This window comes from Hetaerina americana, unplaced genomic scaffold (genome assembly GCF_022747635.1).
Source record: "Hetaerina americana unplaced genomic scaffold, ioHetAmer1.1.p SCAF_1, whole genome shotgun sequence".
NCBI lineage: Eukaryota > Metazoa > Arthropoda > Insecta > Odonata > Calopterygidae > Hetaerina > Hetaerina americana.
The window spans coordinates 78621970-78639799 of NW_027286069.1; the positions used below are offsets into that span (position 1 = coordinate 78621970).

A 17830-nucleotide genomic window follows, 5' to 3' on the forward strand; every position below is an offset into this window, starting at 1 on the left:
TAAATAAGAAACCTAAACCACTGTGAGGCACACAATATTTGTAATGACTATGGATGAAAATGTGGAATTGGCGAAGGATAACACGAACAGAGTAGAAAAGAAACATAGTAGTCAAAAGGGAAGTTAAAGATGATACGAATATGATAACAGAGTTGGGGGAAAGAAAAATCAAATATGCCGGACAAGTTCTGAGATATAACAATTTTCTAGAAAATACTATGGAAGGAAAGGCCCGTGAACAAAATGCATGAGGAAGGCGACAAAAGGAATTTCTGAATGGCATAAAAAGCATTACGGATGCTACAATACGTGTACATCAGAAATTGAAAACAACGGCAATGGAGAGAACCATACGACCACAACGACAAGGCTCTCTGCCTTTAGATAATGATGATGTACACCATATTTTTAAGCAAAAATCTTGCCTTTTTTTCTATCCTTATATTTAATAAAATACATTCTCAACTCTCCACATTTTAAGGACACGGCAGAAAACACAGCAGTGAAAACAACTAACTTCAGAGTTATAAAAAATACAATCCTCGTTGAATGACGCAGTGCAGCACATATGAAATGCAATAAGAGGGAAAGTGGATAGAAAAAATAAATGCTGCGGCCAGTAAACATTTTGTTACTGTGAGACAAATGAGCAACGCGATACTCGTGAAGTGGAGAATTGGCGCTTACGACGTGTACCCGGGGAGCCGTTCAATTATGAAATTTATGGCTAGAGTCCCACCGCCCCCAGCCCATGCGGCGGCTGGCAGCATGTGATGTAGTAGATGCAGGCGTGCGCCGCGAACTCCCGCTCCCCGGTGGCGCGCCTCTTGGCAGCCACGCTAGTTCACGCAGAGATCACCGAGGGGGGGGGGGGGTACCGATGTGGTGGCCGGCCTCCCACGCGCCGAGTCGGCGGCCAGGGTTCGATCCCGGGCCGCGGAGTTATTTCATTGATTCCACACTGCGAGACCCATGTGGGGGCTCTTTTGTGGATGGCAATAACAGGTTGACCCTCCAGCGGGTCCATGAGGAAACAGGTCGTTCACTTTTCAAACAACAGGAATGGATGAATTTTTCCAGGGATGATCGTAGGCACCGTGGAGGAGAAAAGGAGAGAGAGATCGAATCTTGCCGACTATCGTGACAACAGCGACTTAAGCATTTTTTTTGTGATTCAAATTCGAGTTCCTCACTCCGCACTTATTATCGCCATAAATTGCCCCAGAACCATAGTAATCAATCCGAAAGTCAATTCGATAGGTAGTAGAGCTCACCTCGTTTCAAGTCCAAAGTTTTTGTACGGATGCCAGTTCCTTTCTCTCAACCGCCTGCGGTTTCACAGCGAGATATTACGCAAATTTGATGGAGAAGAGGTCCTAAGTCGTCATGATTTGAGCAAGGACCCTCTGGTCATCAGCTGAACCCTCAACCAATACCTTATCACGCTCCCGCGAATCACAATTGAACGCTTCAAAGCCTGAAGGTACCATGGATGTCTTATGTCTCTCAAAAAAAACATGTACGCACTCACATCTGGAGGTCGGGATGTATCTCAAAGTAAGGCCAGCCAGAAGCGACTCAGAAGCCATCGGGCGGTTCACACGAAAACACAAGTTCTCACATAATGGCAGGAGGATAAAAAACAAAAAACACGAAAAAAAACACTTCACCACTCTACGCTACGATTCGCTCTCGAACGACACCACGGGATTCACCTTCCTTTTCTCCCGAACGGGACGAGCCAAAGGAGACGACGCCGGGTCGAAGGCGCACCACCGGCGAGCGGTCAGCACCCTTATTCCTTGGCGGGGTCCCTCCGCACGGGGGCGGTCTGGATCTCGCCGATCCTTCCCCTCGGAGGCTCGCCGCCGAAGAGCCTCCGCTTCCGAGCCGGAAGAGGCATGGTGAAAGGCGGGCGACGGAACGGGCCGACCGTCGGGAGGCAGTTAATTTAGGATTCTTTCGCGGTTGAATGAAAACCGACGGCCCGCAGCGCATGCAGTCCAAATAAAAGACCGACCGTCTCCCCCGCGGCATATTTATAGAAAAATTCAGAAAACACGGGACGCTCCCGGCGGTGGCTTCGAGTCTGTGTGTGCGTGTGGGGGGAAGGGAAGGAGGGAGAGAGAAAGGAGGAGTTTTGTCGAGGAGTGACCGCAAACGCAAGGCTTTTTTAGACGTAGTCACGGACGCCGCAACACAGCTTCCTTCCCCCTTCCCCATTCCTTTCGTCTCCCACCCACACCAGCAACAGTTCCTTTTCTCCCCCATCTCCACCGACTCCTCCACTCCTGTTTCTTCGTCTGCCCCCCCCCCGGCAGACCCCGTTCCTTACCCTCCAGGCCCCTCACCCGCCTCCTCACCACCCTCTCAGGAGCTCCGTTCCAAAACTCTCCAACACCCCCACCCCCTACTCCATCCATCCACCGTCGTTATCCGTTTCACTTCCAACATTCCACCAGCATTCTTATCCTTCCCCCACCCAAAGAGAGTTCTATGAATTCTACGAATTTCCCCGACATGACAATACCACGCTTCCCTCGACAACATTTGTGTCCATCCACATCATCATTTCATCTTGTGGACGACTCGCCCGAGTCAAAAACCACTACAACGCTCTACTTATTACATTAAGGGGATTGTAACTGATGTACTGCAGCCACGATGTAGAAGTTTCAGAGGTATTCAACGCAAGTTGTGTTTGGTTCACCATTTCACTTTTTTTTATCACAGACATAACCAGGTCTCAAATGTTCAAACAACTTTCAGGAATGAAAAAGTATTTGACCTGAATTAGCTCTACAACAAAATTAGTGGACTAACACAAAATGATTTTTTTTAATGACGAGAAAGTACCTCAAGCCTATGAAAACTTTCAGGTGACGGAAATATCATGTGTCTGCATTAACATTACAAAACTATTGTTTTTTAACTACAAAATTGGAATCATGATACGAATGGCGTTGTTTTTTTTTATTTCTCCACCTAAAATATCACGATGTAAATACATTTCCTCCACACACAGAAATTTTGCGAGTAATAACACTGAATTTGCATCCATTTCATACATTTTTCAGGAGTACCAGGCTTTCCGGCAATCTTGCGCCGTCATTCTTACCCCCCGTGCCGTACCCATCTCTTTCCTCTTTCTATTCCCTCTCCTTTCCAGCCCTTAATTCGCATCAAATATTACCCTCCCACATACCCCCAGGGCACCGTTCCACGTGCCACGGATACCCGCCACGACCCCCCGCCCTCCTCCGAACCCCAGGTGGAGCCAGCACTCCCTCCTCAACAATGCAGGAGCGAGCCCCCCTCCCCCCCCCCCCCACGGGACACAGCTGACTGCCACCTCGCTGGCATTTAAGACCGGGAAACGGCCGCGTCCGAAATGTTGCCCGCTCAAGCGGCACAGTAATTTTCAGTCCCACGGTAATTTTTAAGGGTCGCCCACACACCCTCCCTCCCACGCGATTTCAATATTTTTAACATGCTCCCCATCCCTTCCTTCGCCCTTTCCTCATCCAGTCCCCGACCTACTACCTACCTCCCTGGCGTCATGAATAAGTTACGCACGCCACAATTATCCTGTGATTATGAATAAATCCTACCCTCAAACACGCCCAAGGTAATCAACGCACAGGTTCGTTGGGTAGGTGACGGGTCACTTCCCACTAAGACCAACGTGTGTGAATCTCGCACATTAGGGTATGTGGCCAGTCCCTTTCACCGTACCGCCTGCTGTAGTCCAGGAAGTCTGGTACCCGAAAAATTACACAGTAGGGAAGCTGAGGGTGTCCATAAGCGTCACCATGATATGAACCCGATCCCTCGGGTGAGAGGCTCAAAGCCGTAGGTACTCGGCAGGTGACTACGCCGTCAACATAGGTTACAATTCTTTTCAATACGTTCGTATATTTTACAGTCAACATAAATGCTCACGAGTACTTCTAGTAACCCTTCAATTAATCGCAACACGTGATACGGTCATTTCGACTGGCAGGTGAAGGCATGGCCTATGCATAAATAGATGATCTCAAACTTTGGTTTCCCAAGTTCCCGACCACACATCGTCGGTATTTAAATCGGTTGGTTTTTGTTCTCTTTGAATTTTTTTCTAGTGATCCTCGATTCCTATATTGTAATCTATCATTTTGGGCCATGTTCACCTGCTTATTTCACTGCTTGAATTCCTTTTTTTAGCAAAAAAATAATTCGCCGTTTGCAAACTAAATACCTTCGCAAGAAAGGAGGAGTAAACTTACAAAGTTTTACAGCCCCAGCAATAATTCCATGAAGCAACAATAATATAGCTCTGCCGTTTCATCGCCCGGATTTTCAAACCGAGCATTTAGTAGGAGCGCACTTCAATCACACGCTGGCTTTCACCTAGGCCCCATCGGGATTGGGCGACTCCGCCGCAATTCGGAAGAGAAACCTGGGTAGTGATCCTTGAATTTCCTGCGCAGAGAAATTATTTCGGAGGACGAGAGACGCGCAGAAACACAAAAAGTTTTCATCCACCACCGAAGACCAGACGAGCTTCATCAGAAGAGAGAAAATTCCCAATCATACCTCGGAAGTAAAGGATATTTTTACAGGACCCGATCCATCTTCCCCCGACTCTGACATAATTCCCCGGGGACAAATTTCCGAACATCCTCGGCCGAACAGATCCAAGTCTTGATGTCTGGCTTAGGGTAGGGAGAAAGGAGGGTTCGGGGAGGATGGTATAAAACGAAGGATCCTCTTACTCCCTTACTTCCACGCCCACGTCACCGGTGACTTATCCCTCCACTTTGGGAGGGTCCCGCCGCCCGAATTGGAGACGATCCCACCGTTGGAAGTCCACGATATCCGAATTTTTCAAGCGGGCTCTTATTCTACGCCGGCTACAAAAAAGAGGATGTTCCACCAAGAGTGAGGGAGAGAGGGGGCGGAGGAAGGAAGGGGTGCAGGGAGATGGGACAGCGCGCGTGGCTCCTTGGGAGGATGGAGCAGGAGGGACGAAGGGCGGGGAGATGAGGCAGCGTTCCCCACTCGGATGTCTCTCGGGCACAAAGCACTCCACACATATTCTTCTTAGGTTTCATTCGTATCCCAGGAGCCGTGAGAAAGATGCCGAAATACAAGCCACACCAGTTACGTATCAAACGAAACAATGGAGGTTCTAGTTAGCGTCAAAAATCAAATGTTTCTAGCTATAAAAAAGCAACAATTAAATACGTTCGTTATAAAAAAATTACCGCAAAATAATAAAATACCGGACGGCATTTTTATTCAATTAGCCCGTTTTCCGTCCGTTTGGACTGTTGAGATGTGGGGTAACTAGATGTCACGCTTCGATTTAAACGACGGTGAATTACACTTTTTGAGGAATTTTTACAATTAATTAATAAGATAAAAAGTTAGAAAATCCACATTTTTATTTTATAATAAAAAATTAGCTTAAATGCATACAAGTTTGGGCAATATGTGCACTCCGAGAAAATATATTCCACGCTTTTGATCTAGATTTTAGAAGAAATTTATTTTACCGGTGGCTCATACCTATTCAGCCACATACAATTAGCATTTCTTTATTGACTCAGGTTACCATCATGAGGCAATTTCATAAATAGACATGACTTTGAACACAGAACTTAGTAAAACACGAAGGAGTTAAAAATATTGATCGAGTGATCATACACGTTTACTTGCCTAATTTTTTACGAATCGTATGATAGCAGGTGATGCCCTATTTCAACTAGATAGTGACAAGTATTAATTAGGTATTTTTTATTTTGATATGGAAAGAGCGCTATTGAGATTATTTATCACAATACTGACCTCAACATATATATAATTTACTTCTCCAGGGAAAAATATTCTATGACTGTATAGATCCTAAGGCATATTTATTGATAGTCCTGAGAGTAACAAGGTCACCAGATAACCAGAGGTCTACCGGTACGAATCGAGAGGCGTGGCCAACTGGGTGCGGAAAAGGGTATGGATAACGAGTGCGAAAAAAACAGTAAAAGAAAAAAAAAGGTCCGAAGAGTTGGATTAGTGGGAATTGGATTTTTGGCGCTCTGACAGGGGTGGAGAGTTCGCAACGTTTGAGCCATTTAAAAAAATTACATCACAACAAAACATCCATTTCCGGAACGACAATGAAGCATGTGCAAAAGCCGGAAAGTGCACTGCCCGACAATGTAACCAGGCTAGCGAAAAAAATGGATAAAGAAGAGATGATCATCCGAAAGGCACAGATTTCAACAAACTAATCATGGTCTTCATTATTATTGTAAAAGGGGACCATTAGGGAAATACCAAAATAATTATTTATACAAGTTTCCTTTAAAAGAAAACCTTTATGGAGCAGCGCATACATATCGAAGCGAAGAATTACGCCACGAAAATGGGAAAATTTTATAAAACAATGCGCCTAAAACTTATACGTTTAAAACTAAAATTACTACGACACTTTGTTGGATTCATTTGGTCCAAGAAGGATTTATTTTCTTTAGCAAAAAAATTTTAAAGAATCCAATTTTGGGATTCATTAATAATATTACACCGCAGACTGGTAGTATATTTCCCAAACACACGGCCAAAAAGACATGGAAATTTTAAATAATTTTAATTATCGTCACCCTGCATTCCTTGCAGTTTTTATCACAATGAATCCTAAAGCGGAACTTCGGAGAGGCGGCTGCAGACGTTTTACGGAAAGGAGACGACGATCAAAGGAGTTCGGGTACCACTGTTTACGTAGCAAACACAGTAGGGACACCATCGACAATGGGAAGTACACCGAAGCCGTCCCTTTCGCCCCAAAATCAAAAAGGCACTCCATGATTAAACTGAGACCGCCTTCCTTCCTATTCCCCGCATATTAGCGCAAGAGACGTCACACCCCCCTCCTCAACCCTAACGCTCCTGCTACCTAGCCCTCCCCCTTCCCTCCAAAAGGCATCCCTCCCCAGCCCCCCATTCGCCACCCTTCCTCACCCCAATGCCGCTTCCCGAGGCGGCATTCTCATTTTTGCCGTCTCATTTAACACCTCCCTCGCACCCTTCCCCAACCCCGCGCCCCGTCTCCCCCTCCCTCTCTCCCACAGGCCATCCCTCACGCCCGAAGTTGGCAGTTCCCCATCAAGGATCGCCAATTGTTCACCAGGGGCTGAAGCGAGTGAGATGGGGAGGAGAGGAGAGAGGGAGGGACGCGGCATTTGCACGCAAATTGCTCTTCGCGGGGCCCGAGATGTAAAATTTTATGTGCGTATGTTAAGCCGGGTCGGCAGAGATGTGGAACCCGTGGTACGGACAGATTTTTAACGCTTTCGAGAGAGAGAGAGAAAGAGCGCCCCTCGTTTACGTCTAGGCATTCGTCGGTGCGTAGAGCGAGGGCGCAGAAGTGAGCGGCGGGAAGTACCGGGACGGCGGTCTCAGGAAGATGGAGAAAAATGAGATTTTTCGCAGAAAAGAAAAACCGTCAGGTGATTAGTGGAGACGAAGAGGGAAAACAAGGGCTATTTTAAAGATGAAATATTACGACTTTTTCCGCTCCACTCTTGGAACTAAGTCAATGCTGCGTTCTACCTCTCTGGTTTGGTCGAGAGAAAAAGGATTGGTTATACTTTGTCGCAGGAGTGCGGTCACTTTTCCATCATATAATTCATTTCTGCATAGTTCAAGCCTAGCCTGCTAAGAGAATGCGAACCCTCTATAATCCTGGCTGTATCAAAAGTAAATTCTGTTTTCAGTACGTTCCGCAAGGACTTGAATATTCGTGTTTCTGGGTGATGCCATGACTGAGCTCGTTGTGATTGGTCCTTCGGTTATGTTTCATAATAGCGTTTTCAAATAGCCGGGCAGATTTCCCGTAGATTCCGTTCGAAACTTGAATAAAAACAATTTCCGGTCGGTTCCAAATGCTCCAAGAGTGCTGCAACTAAGGTGATAAAAACGAAAAAACAATATCACGCTTAATTAGCATTTTTATAGTCGCTTTACTACGGAGCAATATTTATATGCATTTTATATATACATATATTGGGACACTTGGTAGCATGACGGCCCCGCAGATCTCAGTGTACATTATAGGAGGAATTATTTTCAGATTTAGACAATCTGAATGCTTTGTTAGGGCAGAAAAGAAGTTCGTGTCAATCGGCAAATTGATTTTTAGAAACCTAAAATTTTTCGGATCCAACGCAAATTGATCCATGCAAGAGAAAAGGAAAGTGAATAGAATTCAATCCATCGGTATCGCGCGGATAGAGCGTCCGTTATGATTTTCATTTCTTTTGTAATGCCACAATTTCCGTAGAGCCTTGTGGCTGCTTTTGAGGTACAAAGCAGATGCGGTTTCCTATTATTTCGACGGCGCCCTCGCCACGCCTCGTCATAATTTCTTCTCAAAAAAAAACGGTGATATGACCGACCACACTCGACTAACTCGAAATATCCTTCCAGAAAAAGAACTGTGAGGTCATGCCTAAAAAACTCACTCGTTCACAAGCCTAGAAAACTTCTTCGCTCCATCGGAGAGCGGTGATATCACTTGCAGATGATGCTCAAAGCAGCTCGATTCACGAAGGGATTAAAGATGGGAATGCGTGGGCGAAGGCGCCGGACGCGTGCCGGGAAAGATGCGCAGCGCCCACTCCTGCTTCTCGTTTTGTTACCATCGCAATCCATTGCAGTTGATGCATGGGTTAGAGAGGAAGGAGAAAGAGAGACAAAAGAGCTCAGAAGAAAAGGGACCGTCGACGTGTTACGCCAGATAATAGCGGGTGGAGAGAGAGTACGGGATGAACCTAACGCTCTTACGAAGTACTCCGAATAAAGTGCATTACCAGTAAGGAGGCCTCAGACACCCCCGGAGATTTACGTACTAAGAAAGATCTCAAGGTACACACAAAGTACCTTGCTGACCCGGTGGATGACTGGCTGGTTTTACCATGAGCAACGGCATCCTACATTGCTCCAAGCAAATTGATAGGCACTAAAAGTAATCAGATTAAAAAATTTCACACTTTTTTCTAGCCGATTACTCCGATAAAATAAATTTTATCAATTTAAGCCCAGTTTTTGGGGCATATCCAAGATGTCTAGTCTCTCTAGCAATGTTGTCTCATGTTGCAACGAGTGTACTGCCACTAATTAAATGAGCATCACAAATTTAATTAACTCTCGCTAAATTCAATAACGCCATTTCATTTAATGCTTCAAAACTAATGGAAATCTTTAACTGCCTAATTTATTTCTGTAAAAATGTTACACGAAGGAATGTTTTAGGCAACAAAAACGACTTTCCGTTGAAATGATAACTAGCTTAAAGACAATATGGGAAAATTATTAATTGCATTATCAACTATATCTACCTATTGACCCACTAAAATGATCTAATTCTTAATCGAAAGAAAACATCAGAAATGTCAATGAGTTCGCGAGAGGAAAAGTCTCGGTATATTCGCATGTATTTTATCTAGTTTGGATACGTACAGGTAGGTATCATTTAACAACAGTTTTAAAAAGATGCTACCCTGGTTCACATCTAAAAGGCTGTCCTTCGAAGATTCAGAATAATATTTTTCAGAGCATAAAAAATACTCCACACCATGTGAAGTTTACTAATTAACATGAGGAGCTCAATTACTATTTGAGTAACATCTCAGAAGCCCTTTCAACTTCGGCCGTAAAGTTCGCATAAGAGAGAGAAATGAAGAAAATGAATCACATGAAAATTACAGCATTATGATCAATGCGAAATTCGAGTCCTCAATCTTCGAATAATACGAAGCGCAGTTACCCTTCGGATGGACAGCGTTGGAAATGCTTTATGTTTGCGTTGAAATTACGTAAGAAGAAACCCAGCAACTTCCCCATTTACCACGAACATGTGAAAGTTTATTTTAATGATGATAAAGGACCGCCATAATGAGAGATCCCACGCTATATTTCATTTAGCTGTACCGCACCTCTATGTGCATATCCGTTTCGGAAATAAGACGTTTTAAATTTGGATAATAAACCTAAGTTTTTCGGCAGCTTATTTGCAATCTATTAACTACCCTTTCCCACCGTGGTCACGCAGTTCTCGGATTCAATGCCAACAAAAACACCACACTGGGCGAGTCAACTCTGCTCTGGATGCGATTTTGACGTGACAACGGAATGCGAACGAGACGGAGCGTAAATTTGTGTCAAATTCTTTAACCTATTTGGGATTGGCATTTTGTTAGATCGTAGTCGGCGGAAAAGCCACTTTCATCCCACCGATATTGTAAGTTACTTTCGCAAACCAGTGCACGAGATGGAAAAAATGTTCAGCCTCGTGTTCACAATATTACAGTGGAAAAAGGGCAGGCGTTGAAAATGTGCGACCGGGCGTGGCGCGGGGTGACGGCATGTTTGGGAGGTGAGAGGCCATCGGAAGAGGTTGGGGGTCGAAAAAGGGGGACGTAATATATCGACAGCCCCCAAACACCAATAACAAGGCCCTGGTTAAAATACAACGCCATGACGAGCAGCCGAAGTCCGCTTAAAACGGCAACGCTGCTGCTGCTGCCGCCGCTACCCAGCACGCCGAAGGGCCAATGATGACGAGGCAGGGCACGCGCAGCGGTACTGCCCCCGTCCTTGCCCTCTGATTCCCATTGCAGAACCCTGCCTTTCGACAGACCACCCCTCCCCCCCTTCTTTCGGGAATCCTCTATCACTTCCCTCTCATCTTCCACTGCTTCCTACATTCCTCGGCGCACGATACTGAATTACGACACATTTTATGACGGACACAATACCGAATTCCGCCCCCTTTCCTCCCCATCTCCCACCTCTCACACCACCCAGGGGCATATGGCCGCGGTGGAGAGGGCGATATCTGCCGAAGGAACGCAGACCACTTTCAAAAGCTATTTCAAAAGAGAGGGTGAGGTGGAAAGGGGTAGAAAAAGTACAGGGAGACAAAGAAAAAACTGATATGCAGGGAACACATGGAAAAATTATCACGGGAGCTTCAGCGAACGACATCGAGCTTTTTTTACGGGGTGACCCAAGTGACAGATTATCGCATATTTCCGTAGTTCCCTCCCCGTGGTGATGCCGAAAAAGTGTACGACAGAAGCCCATTTGCGTAGAAAAAAACCACAGCGAACATTTCAAAATGCCAATAAAAGATGAATTTGAGAGGGGTGAAAGTATTTAGAATTATTTTGCGGACAAAAACGATGGTATGCTTAAAACGCTCGAGGTATTCAATGAAATAGAAATCATTACACATTAATGAAATGATACAACATCATTGTTGATTTATTATACAGTAAACCTACTATAATTAATTAAGTCATACAACTTACAGAATAAATGGGTGACCAACGTTGCTGTTATAATAACATTCTTTTATTTTAACATGTAACAGAAGAATGTGTTGGAAATTGATATTTGCGATTATTTTTATACTGGTACTTAAAATTGCTTCCCTGGATCTGGTGACATCTCTATCATTATACTTTTGCATTCGTTTTTTAAACTTCTAGCTAAACATTGATTTTTGGCATCACCTTGAACTGTACATTTAAAAATCTTGGATAAAAACAATTATTCGGCCATGCTAAAAGATCATTTCCTCAAAACATGAGCAACTGATGAGAATATTTACAAGTCATTCTGAGAATAAATATTTTAAATGGATGCTTTCGGGCATTATAACTCTCTCAATTCTAATAACAGTTTTTACTGTTACAACACATTTTAAGAAGTTGATCAGTGGAAACTAATTGAACTTTTACGGCTTGACAGCACTTTTTACTCAAATATATGAGTAAACTATTAACCTGATTGGATGCATCACATTCCAATGTTTACCTCACCTATAACATGCCACACCATGACTAACCATTTTCCTTCCCATACCATTTATGAACCCCTTCTCCACCTTGGCTCCCCCTCTTTTCTCTTAGCCTAAAGCATACTATAAGAGCTTTCTCTCTCGCCCATTGCAATAACATTAAATAAGAGCAATATTTATTTTGCAAATACAACACATAAATCATCAAGATATCTTTTAATTAAAAAAAATAATAACTAAATCCGTTCTGAACTGAAGTTTTTTTTAATAGTTATATTTGATAAAAGGGGTCACGGTAGTCCAGTGGGTAGAGTGTTGGACTGCTGACCAGAGGGTCCCTGCTTCGATTCCCGGGCAAGGCACTCTGGGCACCTGCAGCTCCACCCAAGCTAAAGTGATTTTTCGGGTACCAGGTCTTTCTGAGAAACCATAACCGGCACAGGGAAAGGAACTGGCCCCCCTACCCTGATGTGTGAATTTTCACATGCCGTATAGGGCTTACTACTGGGTGATCTCTACCATCACCTACCAAACCGACCTTCGGGTTGATTACTGTGTTTATGGTTTTTTTATTTGATAAAAGATAAATTTTAGCTACTCCAACAGCTGAGATAATATTTTATCATAGAGCCCCTTAAATGTACAAATCAATGAATAAAGACAGCATTCATACCCCAATGGGTTTCGAATCTGTGACCTTTCAAATTCCAACATGGAATGTTATTAAACTGACTACTGTGGCAGGCAGGAACAACTTATGCCATGAAATTTCAGAAAATATTTAGCAGAGCTTAAGTAACCAATTTTAAAAGCCTTTAATATGTTGACTTATATACCACCTATAACTTTAATAATCAATGTGTTGATTATCAACCAGTGATTTTGAATATCACAAGTTTATGACAAACTTTTTATCTATTTGATTCATTACTTTGGCACTTAACGGATTCATAACCTGAACTTAATGGATTCTAATACTTAATTCAATACCAAAAGTACTATCATGAAACTCAGAGCAATGGATTGATTTCAATGCTAATTATTAAGCAAAATTTTACATGAAACCTATAATTAATGTTTAAATGTGTTTTTTTCTCTTAAAGTACAAAAATGTCATTTATTAATTCTGCCATGCATATAATTAAGAATAAATTAATACAATCAGGATGGCAATGTTGGCTTACAATTCACTTATGCGACATAAATTATGTCTTGGGGTACTCAGGATATCTACAACAGATTTCAAAGAGGTAGTTTATACATGAATCTATCCAACTAATTTCCACACCTAATATAAACAGCTGACATGCTGTACATTCGAACCTCTCTACTTGTACGTTAAGTAAGCACATGTCACCTAAATACCATGGCATTCACTTTAATTTTTATAGGCGAGAATAGAACCAGCATCATATAGCCAACTGTTTGGGAAACTTAGGAATTCAAAGCAGGGAGATAGTTCTTTCTCTGAGTCCTCATAATAACTTAATGGTTTATCAACAATCTTTGAAAATTCATGACGACTGAACAATCTAAATTCTATTGAAATGCTATATGCATATCTTTCCTTAATGGTCCTAATAAAACTATGTTCTACATGGTATGCGAATTAGGAATATAACTTCTTAGTTTGTAGTTTAACTTCAAGAATTAAATAAAGTTTTAGTTCGAAAATTAAACTAAATATCCAATCCAATGACGTGAAAAGCTTTTAGCTTTAAGTTAATCTTGGACATGTTTTAAGTGACAAAGCAAAAAAATGATTAGCAATACTTCTAGACAAACTTGGCACTTATGCATGCAACATCTTTTTTGAAATATTGATTTGATGTACTGCCTGATAATTCTTTTATAGAGGTATATTCAACAGTGGGGCACCATGGGGCTATATTTTACTCTGATAATTTCCCAATCAATATTACTTGAATGCTCAAAACAACTTTTGAATACCTTTTGCCTTCCGAGCATAAAATATAACTGCAAGGTTCATTGTCATTTCAAATTAGCATAATTTATTTAAAATTCAAAAAGATTTTCAACTTTATTTGTAGAGAAATAGGTAATAAAATTATTTTTGTTTTTATATGAAAATACCACACGCCCCCATCCCCTGGAGGTTTTCTGCTACTATATATTATATATATATATAACAACTTAACATTCTAGTTTCCCGAAGAAATTCAAAACAAAACATAACAAATACTGTAAGTACTGACCGGAGTAGCCAATTACACTTAATTGGAATTTAAATCCTACTCCAAACCACTCAATTTTCCAAATCCAAACCTGAACTCCATGCATAAATTTCTTTTTTTTAAACGGCATTGATTTTAATCAAGGCTAGTTCTTATTGAAGTTTGGTGAGATTAATTTTACTCCTAATACTTTGGTTAGTCTAACACAGGATCAAACAATAACTTTGATTTGAAAAGGGAAAATGTGTTAACAAAGTTTGGATAATGGGGCATGATGGCATAAACACACAATAAAACATAATGAACTCTCTTTCTCACCGGCATATTTGCTGGACAAGCAGAAAGTGAAGCTGATTCAGCATTATCACTAAATAATGATGAATAAGTAGCCTTTGTGTTGTCAAGTGGGTGGTGGAGCAGGAAGAAATTTGAGCAAAAATGAATTCTAGTGAGTCCAATGAACATAAGATGAATAATTTCTAAAATGTACACTAGACACAGACAAATGTGGCACTTTTCACTAAATAAAATTTCAAATAACCAAACTAACTGGAGTTCAGAAAATTCAAATCTTCTGAACTAATAACTTCTTGACTCACTACACTTAAGAGAAACTACAATTATAACTATAGATTTTAAAAATTATCATTACATTTAATGTACACCACATGCATAATTCTTCACCCATATGAAGACATTGGAATGGATGAGGTAAAAAGATATATTTCAAGCACCTTAATTATAAAAGCCTCAAAGTAACAAGTTTAACTTATGCCCCATTTAGTGGCAGACTGAACTCAGGAGGTAGATCACTATAATCAGTTTTTCTTTGCTTGGTACCTTTGAGTGAAGAATTTTAAGTAAATTGTATGATCAGTGAATAAAGAAACTTGGTAATTTTTAGCGTACTTTATAATACTACTGGTTTCAATACATAGGTGACATCATCAGGTATTTCAAATAGGCAGAAAAACCAGACGATGTAACGATGCATCGAAACCAGAAGTATTATAAAATTTTTTGGGAGAAAAAATTTCAAGTTTATTTATTCCGTGATCATAAATTTTCACAAAGTAGAGCTTATTCACCATTAGTATGAATTTGAAGAGACAACCTTATATCATACTTTCAATACTAATTGTAAGAGTTGAAATGAAATGAAATAATTGACTTTGTAATTTCACACACTTTATTCAAAAAAACACGACCCAGGTTTCAACATTGAACGTCATCAGGTGGTAACCACCTGATGATGACGTTCAACGTCGAAACCTGGGTCGTGTTTTTTTTTAAATAAAGTGTGTGGAATTAGAAAGTCAATTATTTCAATATGTTATGCAAATTCCATAAAGTTACGCCTGAGACAACAAAATTTAATTGTAAGAGAATCATCAGGGTTCATAAGGAGGGAACACCACATACTACGAGGGTCATCCGGAAAGTAGTACCCGTTCGTGAAATAAAGACACAAAAGTAAATATTAACAAACATAAAAAATTTTATTTGAAAGAGGATACTTTAAACTACTTCTCAACATAATCTCCAAGCAAATTAAGGCATTTGTCATAACGTGTGACAAGTTTCTGTATTCCTGCTGCATAGTCCTTCGCCGCCAGCTCATTGAGATACGCGAGGGACCCATCTTGCACAAATTTTTGCATAATGCAGATGGTGTTTAACAATTTCATGAACAATTGTTCGAGAAACATTGGGAAAATGCTCACAGATGTCATCAATTGTGACGCGCCGATCGTTCCTCACGAATTCGTCAACTGAGCTCACCAGTTGGTCTGTAATGACAGACGGTCTCCCCGAACGCTCATCGTCGTGTGTGTTCCCCCTCCCCATGTTGAAGTTGCGACACCACCGCCGAACAGACGACTCGTCCATTACATTGTCTCCATACACCTCCTTTAATTGGCGATGAATATCACATGGGCGAACGTTTCTTGCATTGAGGAATTTAATCACGGCCCTCACTTCACAACTGGCGGCGTTCTCAATTTTTTTAAACATTGTAAACAATCACAGAAACAACACAGGCAATGCTAGCGTCACGCAACTTGGCTCAGAGAAGGCAGACAAGCCACTGAAGCTATCTGACCTCGTCCAGCGGCTACTCGCGTCGTCAGCACTTCATGCGGCACGAACGGGTACTACTTTCCGGATGACCCTCGTACATTACCCTAGTGTCACAATGAGGTAGCTTTATATCCTCATACATTTTATTTTGCCACTTTTTTGCGGAGTATACAGCCCAAGTTGTTATTTAAAGAATTATTCATAATTACTAGAATAAATAAGCTAACCATTTTCTTTTGTAGAAAGTACACTAATTAATAGCCAAAATATTGCAAGAGGCTTACTAACAGTCATTTTGTCTACAAATATTTTATCTACGCAGAAGTCTGGTTGAAAATGTGGCCCAGCATACTTTTTATTGTAATACAAAATATATTACTGGGGTACACAAGTATCCAAACTTACATTAGCTTAACTTCAATATGTCATTGTAATAGAGAGATGCTGAATGCTAGAGAAGAAACATATCATGATATGCCCTCTATTATATATACTCAAATTTTCTGTTTTCAGTTTTACAAAATAAAATACAAACCAAAATCCATGGTTAACCAGAACTGATAGCCAAGAGAGTTCTCAAGATTATGGTTTAAGCCATCGAGTAAAACCAGAGAGAATTAGTATGCAGAAGCTTACTATAAGAAAGCTTGAGTCTGTCCACTCTTATGTATATTTGTTGGAGTATTTGTAACTATTAGAGATCACAAACTTATGCTCAAATAATTGCTTTTTTGCAATAATTGTGCATAGTGTAATCGTCTGGCTAATAAATATAGTTTAACTTCATAGAGGCAACATTTATAAGAAAAAAATTCCATTAGGATATGATTTCCTGTTTTCTTTCCTGGTGAGATCTTCCTAATGATATCATGTGGCAGTTACCATACTTAAATGCCCTCTTTATTATCCAATCGTTCATAATGAAATATTCCAAAAATGAAGGAATTCATATTTGAAAATTTGTTTCCTAAATTTTGAAAATATTCTAAATAATTTAAACACTGATTTTTGATTTCATACATTCAATTACTATTTTTATTTCTCAAATGGTCACACATCTTGCATCAGAATAGCTGAATTAGTACCATAGAATTTGCCAGTCATTAGGAGTTATCAAATGATACAGTATAGGATGATCAACAGCCTGAGCCATTTCTTATTCTTATAGTATTGTTTTGGCCTAGTTCTATGTGACAAATACAGGTAAAATATAAATTCAATAATGTTTCCTCAGTACTTACTGCCATTGCATCATCCAATTTGCGCTGCCAGTGATCAGATCTCTGTATCAAGTCGTTCCATTTCTCTGACAGCTTGCCGACTTCCCGGCGAATACTACGAGTTAACTCTCTAGCTTGCTCTTCAGCAGATCGGTATCCTCTCGAATCACCATCAATAGGAGGCTCCACACGTCCTGCAATAAATGCACCACAACTTCAGATAATGCTATATAATTTGCAACTATAACAATTAAAATGTCACCAGTAAATAATTTTTCCTTGGTAAGCTAATAAAAATTAACTTCACTAACATTGAGGCATGAGAAGAATTTTAAAGCACTATAAATGGCATTCAAGCATCACAATTCTTTAGTTTGTGGTTTGAATGATCATATTGGTTTCAAGCTATACGTTTTTATTTCAAGACATTATTTCTGCAATTGGGAAGTATTTTTTGGAAATATTTAATTTTGATTACATTATATATCATGGCT

At 41.0% G+C, this 17830-nt stretch overlaps 1 protein-coding gene across 1 annotated transcript in view; it reads right to left on the reverse strand.

Annotated features, from left to right (window-relative positions):
• Positions 1-17830, reverse strand: part of Dys (Dystrophin) — a 479719-nt gene that overhangs the window by 23481 nt on the left and 438408 nt on the right. Inside the window, exons 57-58 of the mRNA XM_071591999.1 lie at positions 17358-17530; positions 14353-14424 (exon numbers count right to left, since the gene is read on the reverse strand). Of these exons, the coding sequence (XP_071448100.1) occupies positions 14353-14424; positions 17358-17530 (245 nt within the window). The remainder of the gene's footprint in view (positions 1-14352; positions 14425-17357; positions 17531-17830) is intronic.